This window comes from Brachyistius frenatus, unplaced genomic scaffold (assembly GCF_029030835.1).
Source record: "Brachyistius frenatus isolate BFR_SWC_R1_liver_20210118 unplaced genomic scaffold, ASM2903083v1 Contig_2, whole genome shotgun sequence".
In the NCBI taxonomy this organism is placed as follows: Eukaryota; Metazoa; Chordata; class Actinopteri; family Embiotocidae; genus Brachyistius; species Brachyistius frenatus.
In genome coordinates this window covers 4,281,445-4,298,989 of record NW_027210601.1, presented here as the reverse complement: position 1 = coordinate 4,298,989, position 17,545 = coordinate 4,281,445, and the positions used below count along the sequence as shown (strand labels likewise).

At 39.4% G+C, this 17,545-nt stretch overlaps 1 protein-coding gene across 3 annotated transcripts in view; it reads left to right on the top strand.

The window, feature by feature from the left end:
• The window catches only part of vps50 (VPS50 EARP/GARPII complex subunit), a 107,391-nt gene that overhangs the window by 51,641 nt on the left and 38,205 nt on the right, over positions 1-17,545 (top strand). For all 3 annotated transcript variants that reach the window (XM_069694612.1, XM_069694621.1, XM_069694605.1), the window contains 8 exons: positions 5,701-5,792; positions 5,882-5,976; positions 7,706-7,804; positions 9,868-9,958; positions 11,240-11,425; positions 13,593-13,711; positions 15,296-15,402; positions 16,656-16,777. In XM_069694612.1, coding sequence (XP_069550713.1) covers positions 5,701-5,792; positions 5,882-5,976; positions 7,706-7,804; positions 9,868-9,958; positions 11,240-11,425; positions 13,593-13,711; positions 15,296-15,402; positions 16,656-16,777 — 911 coding nt within the window. The remainder of the gene's footprint in view (positions 1-5,700; positions 5,793-5,881; positions 5,977-7,705; positions 7,805-9,867; positions 9,959-11,239; positions 11,426-13,592; positions 13,712-15,295; positions 15,403-16,655; positions 16,778-17,545) is intronic.

Genomic DNA, 17,545 nt, shown 5'->3' with positions numbered 1-17,545 from the left:
CAAAATGATCATTAAAATAAATTAACATCTCTCAATCAGATTTAACAACTACTAAACATTATAAAACTCATGAAGGGACGATCTAATTCAGGACTTAATGCTTCACCTGTCAGCGGTTTTAATGTTATTGCTAATCGGTGTTAATGCACACATCTCACGCATTACGGTTTATATTGGAATAAAAAGACATCTGCTCAGACTGTACCAAATCATCACCGCATGAATTAATTACAAATGTAGGGTGTGATGGGATGTAATCCTTAGAAATTAAGTGGGATTTATTAACCACATGGCCAATGTTGTCCAACAGTGCGGAACGAGTTGCCGAGCTATTTTCTTATATTTAAAATACATTTCAGTTTCTTATCTTTTTTTTTTGCATTCCTTCTCTCTGTTATCTGTCAAAAATATTTAGGCCATATTTTAAATCCAATTTATATATTCAATTTGGACACATTTCCGTGCAGTGTGATCAATGCACCATTTAGATTCTGTTATTATATCCTGAAACTATGAGGACTTTTTCTCCAAACTTTTACAGATTTATGCAAAGTAATGCACCTGCCTCTGGTATATGAGTCATCGTTTGAAACCAGTGAGGAGCTAAGGCCCCTGTGGAGGTGGAGGAGGGGGGGGGGGTGGGGTGGAAGTGGACCCTCTGAGTCACAAAGCACTTCCTTACCCACACTGTCTCAAAAGGTTAAACACCCGTTACCACCTATGGGTTGGCTTTCCCCATTATTTATCTTTTTCTCCTCTCTGATAGCAATTAATACTGATTTCTGAGTAGTTCACCTCGGGTAGGCTGTCTGCAGCCTTAACAGGTCAACAGTGAGAGATCGCACTGACTCGAACTGCAGTGACAACAACAGCAGAGTACCTGGAATTAATGGGGACCCAACTTCTCCAAAAACAGGTGGAAATGGTGTGAAATTGAGTAAAAAGGTTGTGAATTCAAAAAGGTTGTGGAACGCATCAGTGGCAGAATTGTTTGGCATTTGACCCGAAGTAAACAATAGTGGCAAAATATTGTTTAGAACTGTAATGGAACAGAGTGTTGACACTATGTTTGTTTTTTTAAGCTGTCAATTTCTTTTCTCCAAACATGCAGGGATGGTTTGGACATATTTGACCTCAGTGACTCCACTGTGAACATGCCTCAGCGGAGAAGTGTCCTAACATATTAGAGCAGACCAATTGGGGCCAGTGAGCCATGTTTGGCCCGCACCTTCTTTGTTCTGTTCCTCTACTGCATTTGACAAGCCGCCTTCTTATTCTTCTTATTCTTAAGTGCTGAACAATCTAAACTGTAAAATTTTGTGCAGCTAATTAGTGCATAGTGAATTTTACAGCATGTACAGGATAGTGCTGGTAAGCTTCCCTATTAAATTTCATCGACCTATGTCTACGAAGCATAATTGTATTCTCTTTCCTAGTAATGGGCATTTTGTTTGTTGTTATTGTAATTACTATTACGCAGATTAAAGAATAGTGTTTGAATTATTAAAAAAAAATTATATTTTAGATTTAAAATGTTAATTTTCTGTAAAATATATTACATTTGAATGAATTTTAATTTTAAATTATAGAAACCTTTATTTTCCACCCAGAATCATTTTTGGCGCTTTATAATAAAAGAATTTGGGCAATTCCATAATGCATAATATACAAATAAATAACAGGTGATCATATACACAATGTTGGATTTTCCAGGTTTCTGTAGACAAAAAAAAAAAATCATTGAACAATAGCAGTAATAAAAATGTCCAGCTGAATTTTTTTCCCCCACCAACACGTCCTTCTCTCTTTCTGGTACACACCTATTGATCTCAGCTTCGTATCATCGGTTAATCATGCATCGTCTCTGCTCCCTTTGTCAGAGCTCTCTGCTTTCACAGCTTCGGTTTCACTTTGTTGTCCTGTAAATTCCTCACTCCCCCTCACTCCTGCTGTTGTCTGTGAGCTCATTAAATTAAAGACAGATATGCCAAGTTAACATGTCACGATGTCTCCCAAGCCCCCGTGTTCTTCTATCTTTTAGTCGGATGCAGTTGTTTTCTGTGCCTCTTAATAATTGAAATTACTAGCAGTTATATTGAAAACCACCAGTAGCCAAAGGGAATTCATTGAAACACAAACACGTTTATATTAAACAGCCACAATGTTTGTATTATTATTATTATTATTATTAGAAAACTGATGTTATGGCCATAAAATGGTTGTGCTAGTAATATGAAAGGATGGTGAGGGGTTGACTTTAAAACGCATCATAAACGCATCATCACAAGAAAAGCACAAGCTTGCTGACAAATCCATTTCGTAGTGTGATGATTTCTATCAGCTGATGGGAGGAGAAGATAATCATCCATGACAGTTGGGTGCAAAAGTATTCTTGCTGGCCAGAGTTAAATTGAATAATATGAAAGTGGTATCTCTTAGTCCACCAAATAATCTTGCTAGACTGGTGCTCAAAGGGACCATTGTCTCTTCTTAGTAGCAGGAGAGGTTTTTCCTCCTCTTGGGGATACGACACATTGCACTGGATCTGAATAGGTTAAAAAAACAACTGGTTCTCATATTTCTGTTTCTGACACAGTTTAATGCACTCACAAGATTGTTAACAAAGTTTTCCAGAAAAATGTCCAATGTTAAAAAAAAATTTAATTTTTTTTTTAACAAAAACAGTGCAAATGGACTCATCATTTTATTTCATAGTTTAGGGTCAGGAACAGATGCAGATTACAAAGATTGCTGTATAGAAATGCATTTTAAAGTTGACTTGTATTGATGATTTAATCTCTGAATCAAAAGTTGTTTTTATATCACTAGTTTTTATTTTACGGAGTAAATGCTTGGCTAAATTACTTCAGAAATAGCCACACAAACTGAAAGGTTGCTTTCCTTCAGGAGCTTCAGGATTACTTTTGTTTTTTGAATTCGAAAATATCTAATTGTGTTTTTCTTTGAACTTTTTGAGGTTCTTTGAAGTCAATTTTCTGCAGTTTTTCACTCAGCAGTGACCTTACTCTCTCCACTCACGACATCTTGCTTCAACTGTCTCTGCTCTCTCACTCTTCCTTTGTAGTGGTTATATTCATATAATTTGATGAACACATGCAGCATGTGGGCGCAATAAGATTTACGTCTGTCTGTTTTTTTTATTAGATGTGCTTTTTGCTCCAGTGTGTCATTATGAAAACACCCTCACTGCCACAGATTTTCAGGTCCAAAAGGAACCTCAGATTTGTCAGATTTTTTTTACATAAAGTTTCGTTATGCTATTGAATACCAAAATGTGACATATGTTTGTAGTTCACTTGTTTTAAAAACAGGCAATATAGCAAGAGCTATTTATCCTCCTTCTCAGCAGACAAATGGCTCACCCAGCAGGTTCAGTGCTCTGATGCTCTGCTTTGACAACAGCTGAGATAAATAATGAGTTTGTATGTTTAAGGCTTTACGTCTTTTAGACATCTCAGAATAAGAAAACCACTACCTACGATTCATGCCTGTCTGCCTTGTTTTGGATGTATAATGTGTTTCACCGCTGTCATGTCTTAATATAATGTATAGCAATTAGAAATACTCAAGGATCCTTTTTTCATAAGTAAAGCAGGAACTCAGATGCTGTGGATGTTTTGTTCATATTTCAAAAGATTCGATCTTTTTGTTTTATTTTGAACATTTAAAAAGTTTAATTATTATACAAATGTATGATGAATTCAGAGCAAAACACTCACTCAGCAATACGTGAATTCAAAGTAATGATGTGTTTGTGCAGGACTGGTATGAGTGTAAAAGCTTACACAAATACAACTGACTAAAAACAGACATACCAAATGACATGAAATAACTAGAAGGGCACTCAGAGAGCGAAGACCTCCGACAAGGCCAATAGTCCACTTCTATGAAATACAAATCTGCAAATGCAACCGCAATATAATGAATACATTTCCAAAAGGATTAGAATGATGTTAAAATAGTCTGGTGCCTTGCTGAAGCCTCACATCTCCTATTGAAACATAAAAGAAAGATGTTTAGATTGAATACGTTTGCAACAAATTAAAATGGGCTGAATTGAAATTCTCCAAATACACTTACGAGACTGCAGTTTGTTTTGTTAATGGAAGAAAGGAATTAACTCCTGAAAATGAGAAGTCATGGTTAATTTAATCAAATTTACATCTTACAATTTAAGATGTGAGCAATATGTACTACAAGAACATTTTAAAGAATAGAGCCTGGATGCCCCCCTCATGGTATGTTTGGGTTTTAACATAATGCTCTTGTGGATGTAAATTGAACCTTGAAACTATTTAAATATGGTGTCTCTTAAACCATATCTGGATAATTTTCCAACCACAATGTCCTGATTAACTGAATCAAAATCTAATGGCAGATCAATAAGGTCAGTTGATGTTTCTGTTGCATCAGTGAGTTGTTTTAGTGCCATGAAGTATTGTTAGAAAATTATGGATAAACAAGAAAGAATAGCAACTAAATTGGAATTAGAAAACATACAATAATCTTTTCCTCTGGGGGGAAATAAAAGGAAATTACTTAATGTTCATTTCATCTATGAGCCTACATACTTATATACTGTTTTAGGTCTTTTTACGAATCACTGGCGATGTTTTATACAGCACTTCATCACACTTAATGGTGCTGAGTAAAACTGGATTTTGTGTCTACAAGTATCTTCTCTGTTATCTAACGGGAAAAGCAACAAGGAAAAAGTCATTAATGCTATGATTCTGGACAAATTAAGAAGTATTTAGATTAAAAAGTGTGCTGTAATGAATAAATTGTTGTACTTTTTTTTATTTTAGGAGTGTTTTTTTTAATGAATATTGTGAGCAATAACAAGAGACAGAAAAACTATAAAAACAAATGTAAACCAGGTTATCCATGACCAGTGTAGTTGTCAGTTTTTCTGCCTTCCAACAGTGGGATTTTGACAGCCACCTGCTTGTTGACTTAAGGTATCAGTGCTGCTGGCTTTCCCGAAAAGACCCATTTGAAACAGGGCAGGCAGCTTGAGACTTACTGAAGCAATTTTCAGCTGAAGGGAAGTATTGCTGCTACTTTGACACGGTCGTCCCTGCAGTGTCCGTACCACATGATAGTCTATCTGATCCGCCAGAAGAAAAAAAAAATCACACACAAAATAGTGAGCTGATGATAGAGGAGGAACCAAATCTGACAACCTTACAGTGAGCAGTACTCCAACATCTTATTCACAGCTGTCATTCAGCACTGGATGATGCTGTCAGTCTTCTCTCTCCTTTGGGAGTACATGACCTCTGCTCTTGTCAGGTGCTGACTGGCAACCGCTTCAGAAAGTCCTCAGCTGACATTGAAAGACATTTGACAGTACTTAAGTGGGACAGATCAACTACATTAGTTCCCCCTTCATATTAGCATGCACCTAAGGAATTACTTTTTACCACTAACAAAGTTGTTTAAAAAAAAAAAAAAAAAGTTTTTCAGAAATCATTACAATATAATTTTTTTTTATTTCATCTCGAGCTCCCGTCTCATTGTACACATATATTGAAATAAATGTATTCGAATCTTGAATGATAAATAACCACTGGGTAAATTAAATTGAAATGAATAAAGAGAATTTTGTCAGTCTTTTTTTAAAGTTTTTTTTTAAAAATTCTTCTGTGTGCTTTTTTTTTTTTGGATTACCCGTAGATGAGGCTGCAGCAGCAGAGTCTGATGAGCTGGTGGTGGACCGCAGCTATGTAAAGAAGAAGCTTGAGCACGGACTGACACGGATCTGGCAGGTTTGTGGAGTAGAGTACACCTCACTGTCTCTCTGTCATTTTCTGGTGCCTTCATCAGGTCACCCTGTCCCTCTTGTTTCTCTTCTCAGGATGTCCAGTTAAAAGTGAAGGCCTACATCCTGGGGACCGACATGTCAACCTTCAAATACGACGATTTCATAGTGGTGCTTGATGTCATCAGCAGGTACGCCTCAAGACCAGCGCAGCCAGCTCATTCATGTTTTAGATAATTGGTCTTTGTTGTCGTGCTATCACAGTCCCTTTCGCATGTTTTTTTTTCTTCTCTTTGTCAGATTGATCTACTGCACTTTCCCATGCAGTCTCTCTTTAATTTTAGTAATATGTCCAAGTGCCCATTTGTTCAGTTAAATTCTCACTAACTGCCTCAAATTAGGCACATTTGTACACAGAGTGCACATAACAACTGAAACTAATGTCTAATACTTGTTCCTACAAAGCCATTAAAACAACACTAATTATTTTCATGCTGATTTTACTAATGCGATACTTCAGTTTAATTTGCATTAAAAAAACACCACTTTGGAAGGCCTTTCTTTTTTTTCATTCAACTGTGGTCCAGTTTGTTTGTTGATGGAAGGAATCAGTGTTTTTTTCTACGATGGTAAATATAGAATCAAGGATATAACTGTATGATATATGTTTTTCAAGGCCTTTAATTAGAATGGGGGGCATTTATTTGTGAAAACACATGACCCAAATCAATTCTCAAAATGGAGAAATGTAGTGTTTGTTGATGTAATGAAACCACTTTCTTTGTGTGACGGCTGTTATCTTTTCTTATAGTGGAATGACTGTTTGCCTACTCAGCTGTAACAAGTTGGCTAGTGTGAAAATGTGGAAAATAGGTCATTTTAACAGCTTACTGTAGATGCAGAATTCTTCTTCAACACCACTGCTAACGGTAAAGTCACAGTTACCAGAGCATGTATGAGCAGAGCAGTTTACATTTTGTCCCTCTGCCCTTGGTGGCTTAGCTGTCAGTCAGTCAGTCAGTCAGTCAGTCACACACACACACACACACACACACACACACACACACACACACACACACACACACACACACACACACACACAGACATGTGTGTGTGTGTGTGTGTGTGTGTGTGTGTGTGTGTGTGTGTGTGTGTGTGTGTGTGTGTGTGTGTGTGTGTGTGTGTGTGTCTGGTAAGACAGACTGACCGACCGACCGACCGACTGACCTGTAATCATCCAGAGGCTTTGAAGCAAAGGGCTAGTTTTTATATTTCCGTAAAGATTTGTCATTTTAATTGTCAATTGTGAGTTTGGACTTTATTATTTTCCAATTCTCTGTTATCGTCATTGTTCGTGAAATAATTTATTATTTATTCTTTATTGATAAAATACATTTCTAAATACTTAAAAAAAGCTTACATTTTTCGATGCTTTATTCAGAAGCATGTGCTGTTATATGTACATATTAAATGTTCTATAATGTTTGCTGTAAAATCTTAAAATGGAGTAATTCAAGAATACATTACATTCATGACACTTGTCCCAACTTTTAGTCGCTGTATTACTGTGTGCATGTACAGCTGTAAAGGAAGTTATTATCAAGCATAAGCCACCATTAGTGTGTCTTCAGCCTTTGTTCCTGCTGTCACTGATAAAGTTGTTTTGGTTATTGCAGCTTTCAAGGCAACACAGTGTGAAACACTTTCTTCCATAGCGGCGTGAACTCCACCTGCCGATTTATTTAATGCAGTGTGGACTAATTGGATTCTTATGCAGACATTGTTTTTTCGTCACTTGTCTTTGTCATCCATTTCATTTCTCTAAATCCCTCTGTCGCCGTCTTTGTCTCTATCTCTCTTTCTCACCTCATCTTCTACCACCATGTTTGTATTTGTCAACGTTTCTTCCCTCTCTTTCAGGTTGATGCAGGTGGGTGAAGAGTTCTGTGGCAGTAAGTCCGAGGTCCTGCAGGAGTCTATCAAACGCCAGAGTATTAACTACTTTAAAAACTATCACAGGTAAGACGTGCTAGTCGCTCCTGTTTGATCATTACCCGGATCACGTGATAATTACACATGTTGTTGAAATTCATGAAAGTTGGACGTGACGGACGGCAGATGAAACTAATTCTTAAACAGCGAGTTATTATTGCTTGAGAGAAGGTTTTACACACAATCACAACCACTGGCTGCTCCTAACACGCTCTATTCCCTGTGAAAGCCTCTTCGGAGTAGACATTAATTACACGGCAACACTCACTGAGGCAGAAGCACATTTACACCTTGATTACATAACCCCCTGCCAGCCTCATGAATATGTATCACTTCACATCGTCTGTACCACATCATCAGAGATGATTTGCATTGATCAGCATTAAGCTTACCTGTCAAGAATCATTGATAAGATGTATAAATGTCTGAGCTCTAATAAGCTTCCTTTCTGTGATACAAAATGGCAAAGAAGGGAGACGGAGAGACATGATGGGATAAAGCGTTGGGTTGGAGGTGGTGAGGTGAAGGGGGATCTCGGCGTGAAACTGAAATAGTAATTGAAAAAGAGAGTAAGAGGTGACAGAGCAAGAGAAAGAATAAAAGTAGGTGGACTACAGCAGCACAATGAAGACCATCATGTACACACACTTCTACAGTGCCGGGTAGGAGGCATCCAGTGTGCATTAACTTTGATTCATTTTCCAGTCAGGTGTCATTCCCAAAGAAATTATCCAGCCGTGAACTTAGGCTGTATTTTGTCAGTCAGCTGCCTGCAGGAACACACCGAGTCATCAGCGTGGGTGGATTGGTGGCCTGCAGATGCAAAGCACAGAGTGACATTGTCAGGGTTCAGACATTATAAATGTCTACGTGCTGCAACTTTGGGAACTTGTGCTTGTTTCTTTGTAACTCATTTTCAGTTTTGCCATTTTAAATGTCCTCTGTTTCTCCATGTATTCAGGGTAGAGTATTGTGTAAATTCAAATTTCCATTTCTTTTTTAGATTATAAAGCAGATCTCTGAGCTACGTAAATACTGTGAAAGTGTCGAAATACTCAGTGCATGCAGAAATGGACCATATATAGCAACTGTGTCATTTGGATTTCTATAAGTTTGTGATGTCACAAATGCACACTCATGTCATATGTCTGCCACTGTCCAAACGTTTATTCAAACGAAAACACAGAACGGTCTTTCCATCGCAGACCTACAAAACCGAGGAAAACCCGTTTGGCCTGGGGGTGTGTCATGCGGACACAAATCCAGCCAAACAGAAGAGAGGGCCATTGATATCCATGTGTGTTAAAGACAGACACAAAACAGCCTGTTCCTGTCAGAGTTTTAGGGAGATGTAAAACTATATTGAGATCATTTTTGGTACTCGAACCCACAAAAATTAAATAATTTTGATGTCGAACGGCAAATAAAATATTGCAAAAGTGTAAAATATGGGACCTTTTGAATCTGAGAAATACAGCTTGATCTTTTGTAAACAGCCTGGTTAAAAGTAGTATATGTCAATGTTACACTTATTAAAAGTCAACACAAGGTGTGTCTTCCCTGTGTTCTGTGTTCTATCACTACTCAACCTTCAAACACCTTTAAGACAAGAAAACAACTGATGCTGCCGTGTTTGAAGTCAACACTCCACTGACATTTCACACAGAACCACCTGATAGTGACCTAGCGGGTGAGCAACGGGGTGGCTGCTCTGAGCTGTGATCACAGTTAACATCAAAACATGTTAACACACACACACACACACACACACACACACACACACACACACACACACACACACACACACACACACACACACACACACACACACACACACACACACACACACACACACACACACACACACACACACACACACACACACACACACACACACACACACACACACACACACCTCTTCCTTCTCACTACACATTAGTAACCTTTGCAGCTTTTATTTCTGTCAGCGTGTTTATTCTCGGCCCTCAGACAGGAGCTGAATACGTGTAATTGTATTCGGTCATTATTGGGCCGATTGCTTTTTGTCTCCTCTCACTTCCTGACTTCTTCTACTTTTTCCAAACCCTCAGGGCTCGACTGGAAGAGCTGAGGATGTTTCTGGAAAATGAGACGTGGGAACTGTGTCCAGTCAAGTCTAACTTTAACATCGCTCAGCTCCATGTGAGTAGTAAACGCTTCATCATCAAAGGCCAAGCAGGGTTGCATTCATTTGTGCCACACTGTCACTCAAGGGATTGTGTGTGTGTGTGTGTGTGTGTGTGTGTGTGTGTGTGCGTGCGTGCGTGCGTGCGTGCGTGCGTGCGTGCGTGCGTGCGTGCGTGCGTGCGTGCGTGCGTGCGTGCGTGCGTGCGTGCGTGCGTGCGTGCGTGCGTGCGTGCGTGCGTGCGTGCGTGCGTGTTTTTAAAGTTCAGTACCCGTTATATAACACAGATGAAGATCAGACGGCTGATCCCTGTACCCTGTGGGATGTATGTTAGAGGATTTTATTTCCCACACTCATGAGCAACAGTTAAAAAATAGGACCTTGGATATCAGAGCCTCATGTGGAGTGTAAAAAACTATAACCAAAATGTAGGTATCTCATGCGTGCATATACCATAACCACGTCGAAGAAAAGATCATTTTGCTTTACTGTACATACGGCTCACGTCACACAGAAATAGTGGTGATGAATGGCAAGAGATGTCGAAAAGATAAATGGAGTTCATTCAGAGACTATTTTTTTTAATTTCATCTCTGCATAGCTTGGGCACACACTGCAACACACAAACATGCCGAAGAACCTTCATAATAAATATACTAGCATGAAAAATTCTCGACAGCAACTTCACTATTATATTTAGTATACAGGCGTTTTATACTTAGCCTTCATTGCAAAAAGATTTAATCTTGTGACTTTTGATTGCCAACACATGCAACAATTTGTTAAAGACATCCTGTGAGGACAATGCTTTTGTTGTCATGTCCCTTTAAAACCAACTACACTATATAGAAGTCCATCTCAATTTTGGTTGTGGATTCTGTTCTCTAACAGATGCTACTTTCCTGCTCGCAGCTGGTTTTATCTCTAAACTTCTTCTCAAACATCTCTATAAGGCAACATTAAAAACATGATGCAATAACAAGCAATTTGCCTTGAGAGCAGGCAGATCACTTGTGTTTTTGCCTTTTAGCCTGGCTATTTACTGGCAGATGCACCTGACATGTCAGGTTCTCTTGTTCATATAGTTAGATGTCCACACTGTTTGTTCTTTACTTTCCTTCCACTGTTTTCTAACTTATTGTCATTGCTTGTTTGGATAGGCAGCCAATAATAGTTTTCAAAATGTATACTCTTAACTTTATATTGTCAACTTTTTGTGAGGTAGTCTTTTCCTCTGTACCTCATCTGTTGACATCCGTCTCATTGTGTGTCTCATTGTGCCATCTTCTCTGATCCAGGAGTTTAAGTTCATGGGCCAGTGCCGCTCTCCGTCCGTTTCCCCGAGCAGACAGGCCGTGTCCTCCACCGGCCTGGCTCAGGAGGAGCTGTCTCTGTTCCAGCAGTACCTTCAGGAGGGAAACCCCTTTGAGATGCACATTGAGCAAAAAGAAGAAGAGACCGAGGATGTGCTGGCATCTAACGGGGTAGGTGTTGAGAAATGACCAATTGCAAAAATTTGTGCCGTACAGTCGGTCAAAAGGTTACAAAACCAATATTTGGGGGATTTTGATTGTTTTTTTGAAAAGGGTGAAGATCATGTATGAACACTTTTGGTATTTAAGAGTATAAAGGAAACACTGTGTTGGGTTTGCTATTGAGCTGCTGTTACCATCACATCCACCTTCTTTACACATCGTCTTTATATATGTGAACTGTTTTCAGGTCATGTCTGCTGTGACACACATTCACTTACATAAGTATATCTAATTAACAAGCCTACCTGTTGAGGTAAAACACCAAACAAGCTCATAAAGAGGCAAGGTGATGTGGGACATAATCACTTTGGGCAATTAAGTGGTTTACAGCGGCACTCAAGCTGTCATCACCGTGGCCATAACAAACTTTTATCAAGATAGGCAGCGGGGCAGCAGGCAGAACCTAATTGTCCTCACAGCATCAGTCCTCAATCTGCTGCTTTAGTGGAGGTTTTAGTGTGCAGTCTTGGAAACTCATGCTTTTGTTTTGTCCATCCATCATCTATACCCACTTTATCCTGAACAGGGTCACGGGGTTGGGCTGCAGACTATCCCAGCTCACTTTGGGCGAAGGCAGGGTACAACCCTGGACAGGTCGCCAGTCCATCACTGGACCGACACGCACAGAATGACGGAAACAAAGACCATTCACGCTCTCGTCCACTACCTAAGGGCAATTTGTAGAATCACCAATTAACCTGAAATGCATGTTTTTTGGACGGTGGGAGGAAGCCCGTGATGCTAATCACTGAACCACTTTGCCGCCCAGTTTTGTTTTGTATTGATAATAAATAGAAAGGACCTCAACTTAAATGAAAGGTTTTGATGATAAGTATTGTGTCTTAATGCCAGGCCTACCAATTAGGCCTGGTATTATATTCATAATTAACAAAGAAGAAACATGTGGTTCACTGACCTAGACTCCCATTCAACTTCTGTCTTGAAATTAGAAGTCAATACGTATTTTTCACAAGTTATTTCGGTGTTGCTAGCTAAAGCCGTTCCTTCTTATTCGTTTTCTGGCAGGCCATCTAAAAAAAAAAAAAATCCCTTCATTAATTTAAAAATATACCTCTAAAAGATCAGCTGGAGTCAGATCCCTCGCTCTCTCCCAGCTCGTCCAAATATGGTCACTTCTGGCTCCAAACCGCGCTGAACTAGCAAGATGGCGACAGCCAATATCTGAACTGGAGGCTTCATTACAAACCAATGGGTGATGTCACTGTTGGTTGCAGCTTGTTCACTGCTCATCTATCAATATGTGTTGGACAACTGCATGTTTCAGAAGAAGAAACTCATCTTTATCAGAGTTTTAGTCGGGTTCAACCAGATATCTCGAGCATGGATAAACTGATCTAGATAATATTGCTAAGTCCTGTGGATGTCACACACATCTGCTGCTCCTATGACGGCCTTTTCTGAAGTCCAATACAAGTTGTTTTTTCCTTTCAGGCTCATTTGTTGAGGGAAACAGTATTTTTCTTCAAAAATTGACAAAGGTGCCAACACCTTGACTTATTTTTATGCTGATACATTTTCTTTTCAGGTTCAACATCAAAAGCATTAATGCTCTATCTAACATGTCAGGCTTACAGAAGCCCTAGGTTGGTTTGCTCTTAAGCGTGTAATCCTTTCTACATGATGCTTGTGCTTCCTGAGCATGCAGTTAAGGACAAAGAAAATATTGTCTCATTTCAGGGAGGATTTATCTAAACTCTCTTGTGAGAGGTGAATGAATGTTCTGCTTTTCCACCTCAAGTCATTTGATAGTTGCGCACCCACCGGGGGCTAAATGATAACGTGTTCCTTTTCAGTTAACTTTAGGATAATCAAATCACCGGCTTCTAACACAATTTTGTTTTACACTTCTCGCCTAGTTGTAGTTTTATTTATTTATTTTTTGTCCGTGTGTTATATGATCAGCAACAGCGACGCGTTTTCCCAACGGCATCACATTTTTGCACATCTATCTTCTATAAGTCCTGATTGGTCCTTATAACAGAGTTTGACTTGTTTTTAACTGCTTTGCTCACTTCTTCTGTACTTCATCTTTGCTTTGTGCTGACATTTTTTTTCCATGACTTCCATCCTGTCTTTCTCTTCCTCCGTTTCTCAGTACGAGTCAGATGAGCTGGAGAAGAGCGCGTATCAGGATTACGACAGCGACAGCGATGTCCCCGAGGAGCTCAAGCAGGACTACGTTGATGAGCAGACAGGTGATGCCCCTCTAAAGAGGTCAGTCCCAAATCAAGCTGTTACACTAAGTCTGATGGTGCAGCTTTCAAAGGAGGGCAAATAAAGTCCCCTTATGTCTGTTCAGCTGTCTGTCATTTCTACTCTCAGCTATTTTAAAATATGACAGAAAGTCAACACGCACCTAAAACAAGCTGCTCACACTGCTTAATCCAAATAAAATGATCTCTCCTTGAATCTCTACTTTTAAGGGGCTTATGAAAAGATGTGAAGTCATACATTACGCCATTTTTCATGCCTTTAGCAATGATCATTTTAATTCACCTCTGCCTAGCCCTGCTAAGTAGGCAGAACGCTTTTGTAAGGTATTTTTTCTACCAATGAAAAAAATTATCTTCTTTTCCACCTCCACCTACGTAATTGGTGACTATTGAAAGATTAGTTGCTGTCTAATAATGCTGAAGTCAGTCATGCGCTGCTCTGCACCTTGTGTAAAAGGAGCCCCTTTCACTCGAAAGGAGACATTTGAATGCAGTTGAGGAAAGTTTTGTATTTTGCTTCTTTTATTACCAGAGAGTGGTGAAATCCAAGGGACCTTTAATTTGTGCAAACAGTTTGCATCTAAGCATGTTATCACTGAAGTTATTCAGGTCTTTCTCTTGAATTGATTCGATTTACTTCATAAACAACTGCATACATTTTGATGCCTGATTCAATACAGCATCTTGGAGTTATGAATTTTACATTGTTCCTTGTTCAGTTTAGAGACTTTGTCGATAAATTCGCTGTGCTGTGCATGTCTCTCTCTCTCTCTCTCTCTCTCTCTCTCTCTCTCTCTCTCTCTCTCTCTCTCTCTCTCTCTGTGTGTGTGTATATGTGTGTGTGTGTGTGTGTGTGTGTGTGTGTGTGTGTGTGTGTGTGTGTGTGTGTGTGTGTGTGTGTGTGTGTGTGTGTGTGTGTGTGAGATGAAAGGAAATAAGAGAGAACTGTATGTGTACTTATGCAAATCTGAGAGCTGACCTCAAACTTTACACCAGATTTACAAAGGGATACATACACAGAGATATAAAATACTCTTACTAATTCAGCAGCTCCTCATTAGAGAGACTCTGCTATAATGACCATTTCCTGTCATGTAATGTACAATGACTTATTGTTGGAGATATTTGTGCTCCGTGTCAGATTATTTCACAGGTCCTGATGTTTTTTACTTTAACGATCACTACACTTCCTTACGTATTCTTATTTCCCATTCTTATACGCAGGAATCACTAACGGATAATTATTTAATGGGTCGTGTGGTCACATCCAGAAATAAGATGGCCCGTGTAATGATTGCTGCCAGTGTAATGATTGCCCGCTAATATGGCTCAGTGGGCTCGGTGCCAGGTGTCTGGTGCTCCAGGTTCACCAGTTAAGAGACGTCACCATCTGGGTCCCTCTGTGTCTCCCGTGTTGGATTCTGATTGATCAATTACAAGACTTTGACCTTCACTAAAGTTTGTGAACCTGGCCTATCATAGTTAGGGGATTAGTGATGTGCTAAAACATGTCACTGACTTTCTTTTCTCATGATGCCACCCTACTATCTCTCTCGGTCTCCCTTTCGTCTCCTGCATGCATCAGCGTGTCCCGAGAGACCATAAGAAGCAAGAAGAAGTCAGACTACAACCTTAATAAGACCAATGCACCAATTCTTACCAACACCACCCTCAACGTCATCCGGCTGGTCGGTACGTTCTGCACACTCGCACGCACACACGCACGCACGCACGCGCGCGCGCACACACACACACACACACACACACACACACACACACACACACACACACACACACACACACACACACACACACACACACACACACACACACACACACACACACACACACACTCTGAGCCCAGACTCAGCCACAGTACGTGTCCTCTCTGGCCTGCTGAAACTTCCATTTATTCACCAATTAAGCTCGCAAATCACTCCGATTGGCACGCTCAAAGTGTGTGTGACTGAGCCACAATAATAATGGTTAGCCTTCGCCCTGAACTCTGACCTTCCACTTCCAAAGAGATGCTTACGCGTCTCCGTGACGTGACTTTGAGGATGTTTGTACCCGTCACTGGCGAAGAGTGTTCTTTGGTGATGTGACCCTCATAATGTGATTATCATTCAAGTATCAGAATTAGAATAGACAGTTATCTTTCCTGTGTTGTGGCCCCAAGGTTTAAAAGTTCTTCAGGCTGATACAGTTTGATATCTGTTAAGACAAAACGTAATGTCTGACTTTCAGAGAATTATTTTTCTCTTCTATGTTTCATATTGCAACAACTTTCTTGCACATAGAATGCACGATCAAATATTTGTTTTTCTTTTCTCTCTCTTTTCATACGAAGGGTTATATTGATTTAGAGCCATGTGGAAAACTTAAAACAACAAAAAGCCAAAGTCTGATTCCATGCAATCACTTCTAATTCAGTCTCTGCAGCACCTTGATGGAGTGAGATTGCTTCCTGAGTTCTCGGTGCAGAATTTAACAGAAAGGGTGTGAAAAATGAGAGTATGAGAGAAATATTGGCAAAGCCAGCTAGACTGAATTTATTTCTTCTTCTTTTTCTTTCTTTCATTCATCAGTTTTGACTCTGGTAACCTTGTTACACCCCTGTACCTCGGAAGTTATTGCTTTTATTACCTTTCTGCAAAATTTTATCTTTACAATTTTATGCAAATGCAACGTGTGCCTGCTTAAATTCTTCCCTAAAGGATGTGGTTCCACCATGATTAATATACTATAGTTTAATCTCCTACCAGATTTACTTAAGAACCGAACCATTTCATTCTTTGTAAACTGATGCTGGCTGGAAAAATGCTCAAGCCAAAAAACAAAAACAACATGGATGCACACTGTATCACACTCTAGGATGCAATCAGGAACACACAACGCTCCTCTTATATCTGAGTTTATGGTAACTTTGTGTCCTCTCCACACAGGAAAGTACATGCAGATGATGAACATCCTGAAGCCGATTGCCTTCGATGTCATTCACTGTGTATCACAGCTCTTCGACTACTACCTGTACGCAGTATACACCTTCTTTGGACGCAATGACATGGTACAGTATATTTTTCAGTTACTGTGCCTTTGTTTTGTGACTGAATCCATTAGAGGCTTTTCTGGATGTTTTACATACAGAAGCTTCAGAAAGTGTTTAACTATCTGCAAACTTCCATGCGTTTAAGGAAGTTATATATACTGGTGTCTCATTTATAGAAAACACATTTGCACAACCCTAAATTAATATTTTCAACTTCAAATTTAACTGATTACTTTGTCACTCAAGGAAGCCTGAATTTACCCCTCTGACTGAGGTGGGAATGTCAAAGTCTCCGGTTGTTTTTCTTTTAGTGGTGTATTTATTGATGGAATCATGAACTCTGGAGTAAAGAGAAATTTTGGATGCCGACCTAAAGAAATGAGCCAAAAGATTATTCAGGTGACAGAAGTAGATCCTTCAGCAGGATAAAACGCCAAAGCGCACCAGCCGCCAGTTGAACGAATATTTTCCCAGGAGAAAGTCAAAGTGTTACAGCGGCCTCTCTCAGAGCCCTGAACTAAAATCCCCACCTATGGCATGCAGTGTAGAGAAAATGTCAGCTTATCAATGCGCTAGTGTGGATGAACTAACAACAGGCTAAAGGATGACAAGTCAAATACTAAGATGCGAGACAGTAAATAAGATCTTTAGTAAAGCCACTATTGACTGCACTCATCTATTGTTTTATCATTTAACACTCTTAACAAAGTTCCTTTTGTGGAATATTTTCTTAATAACTTTTTCTTTAAGTAAATGTCAGTTGTTTTGACATTTAACATCTAATTC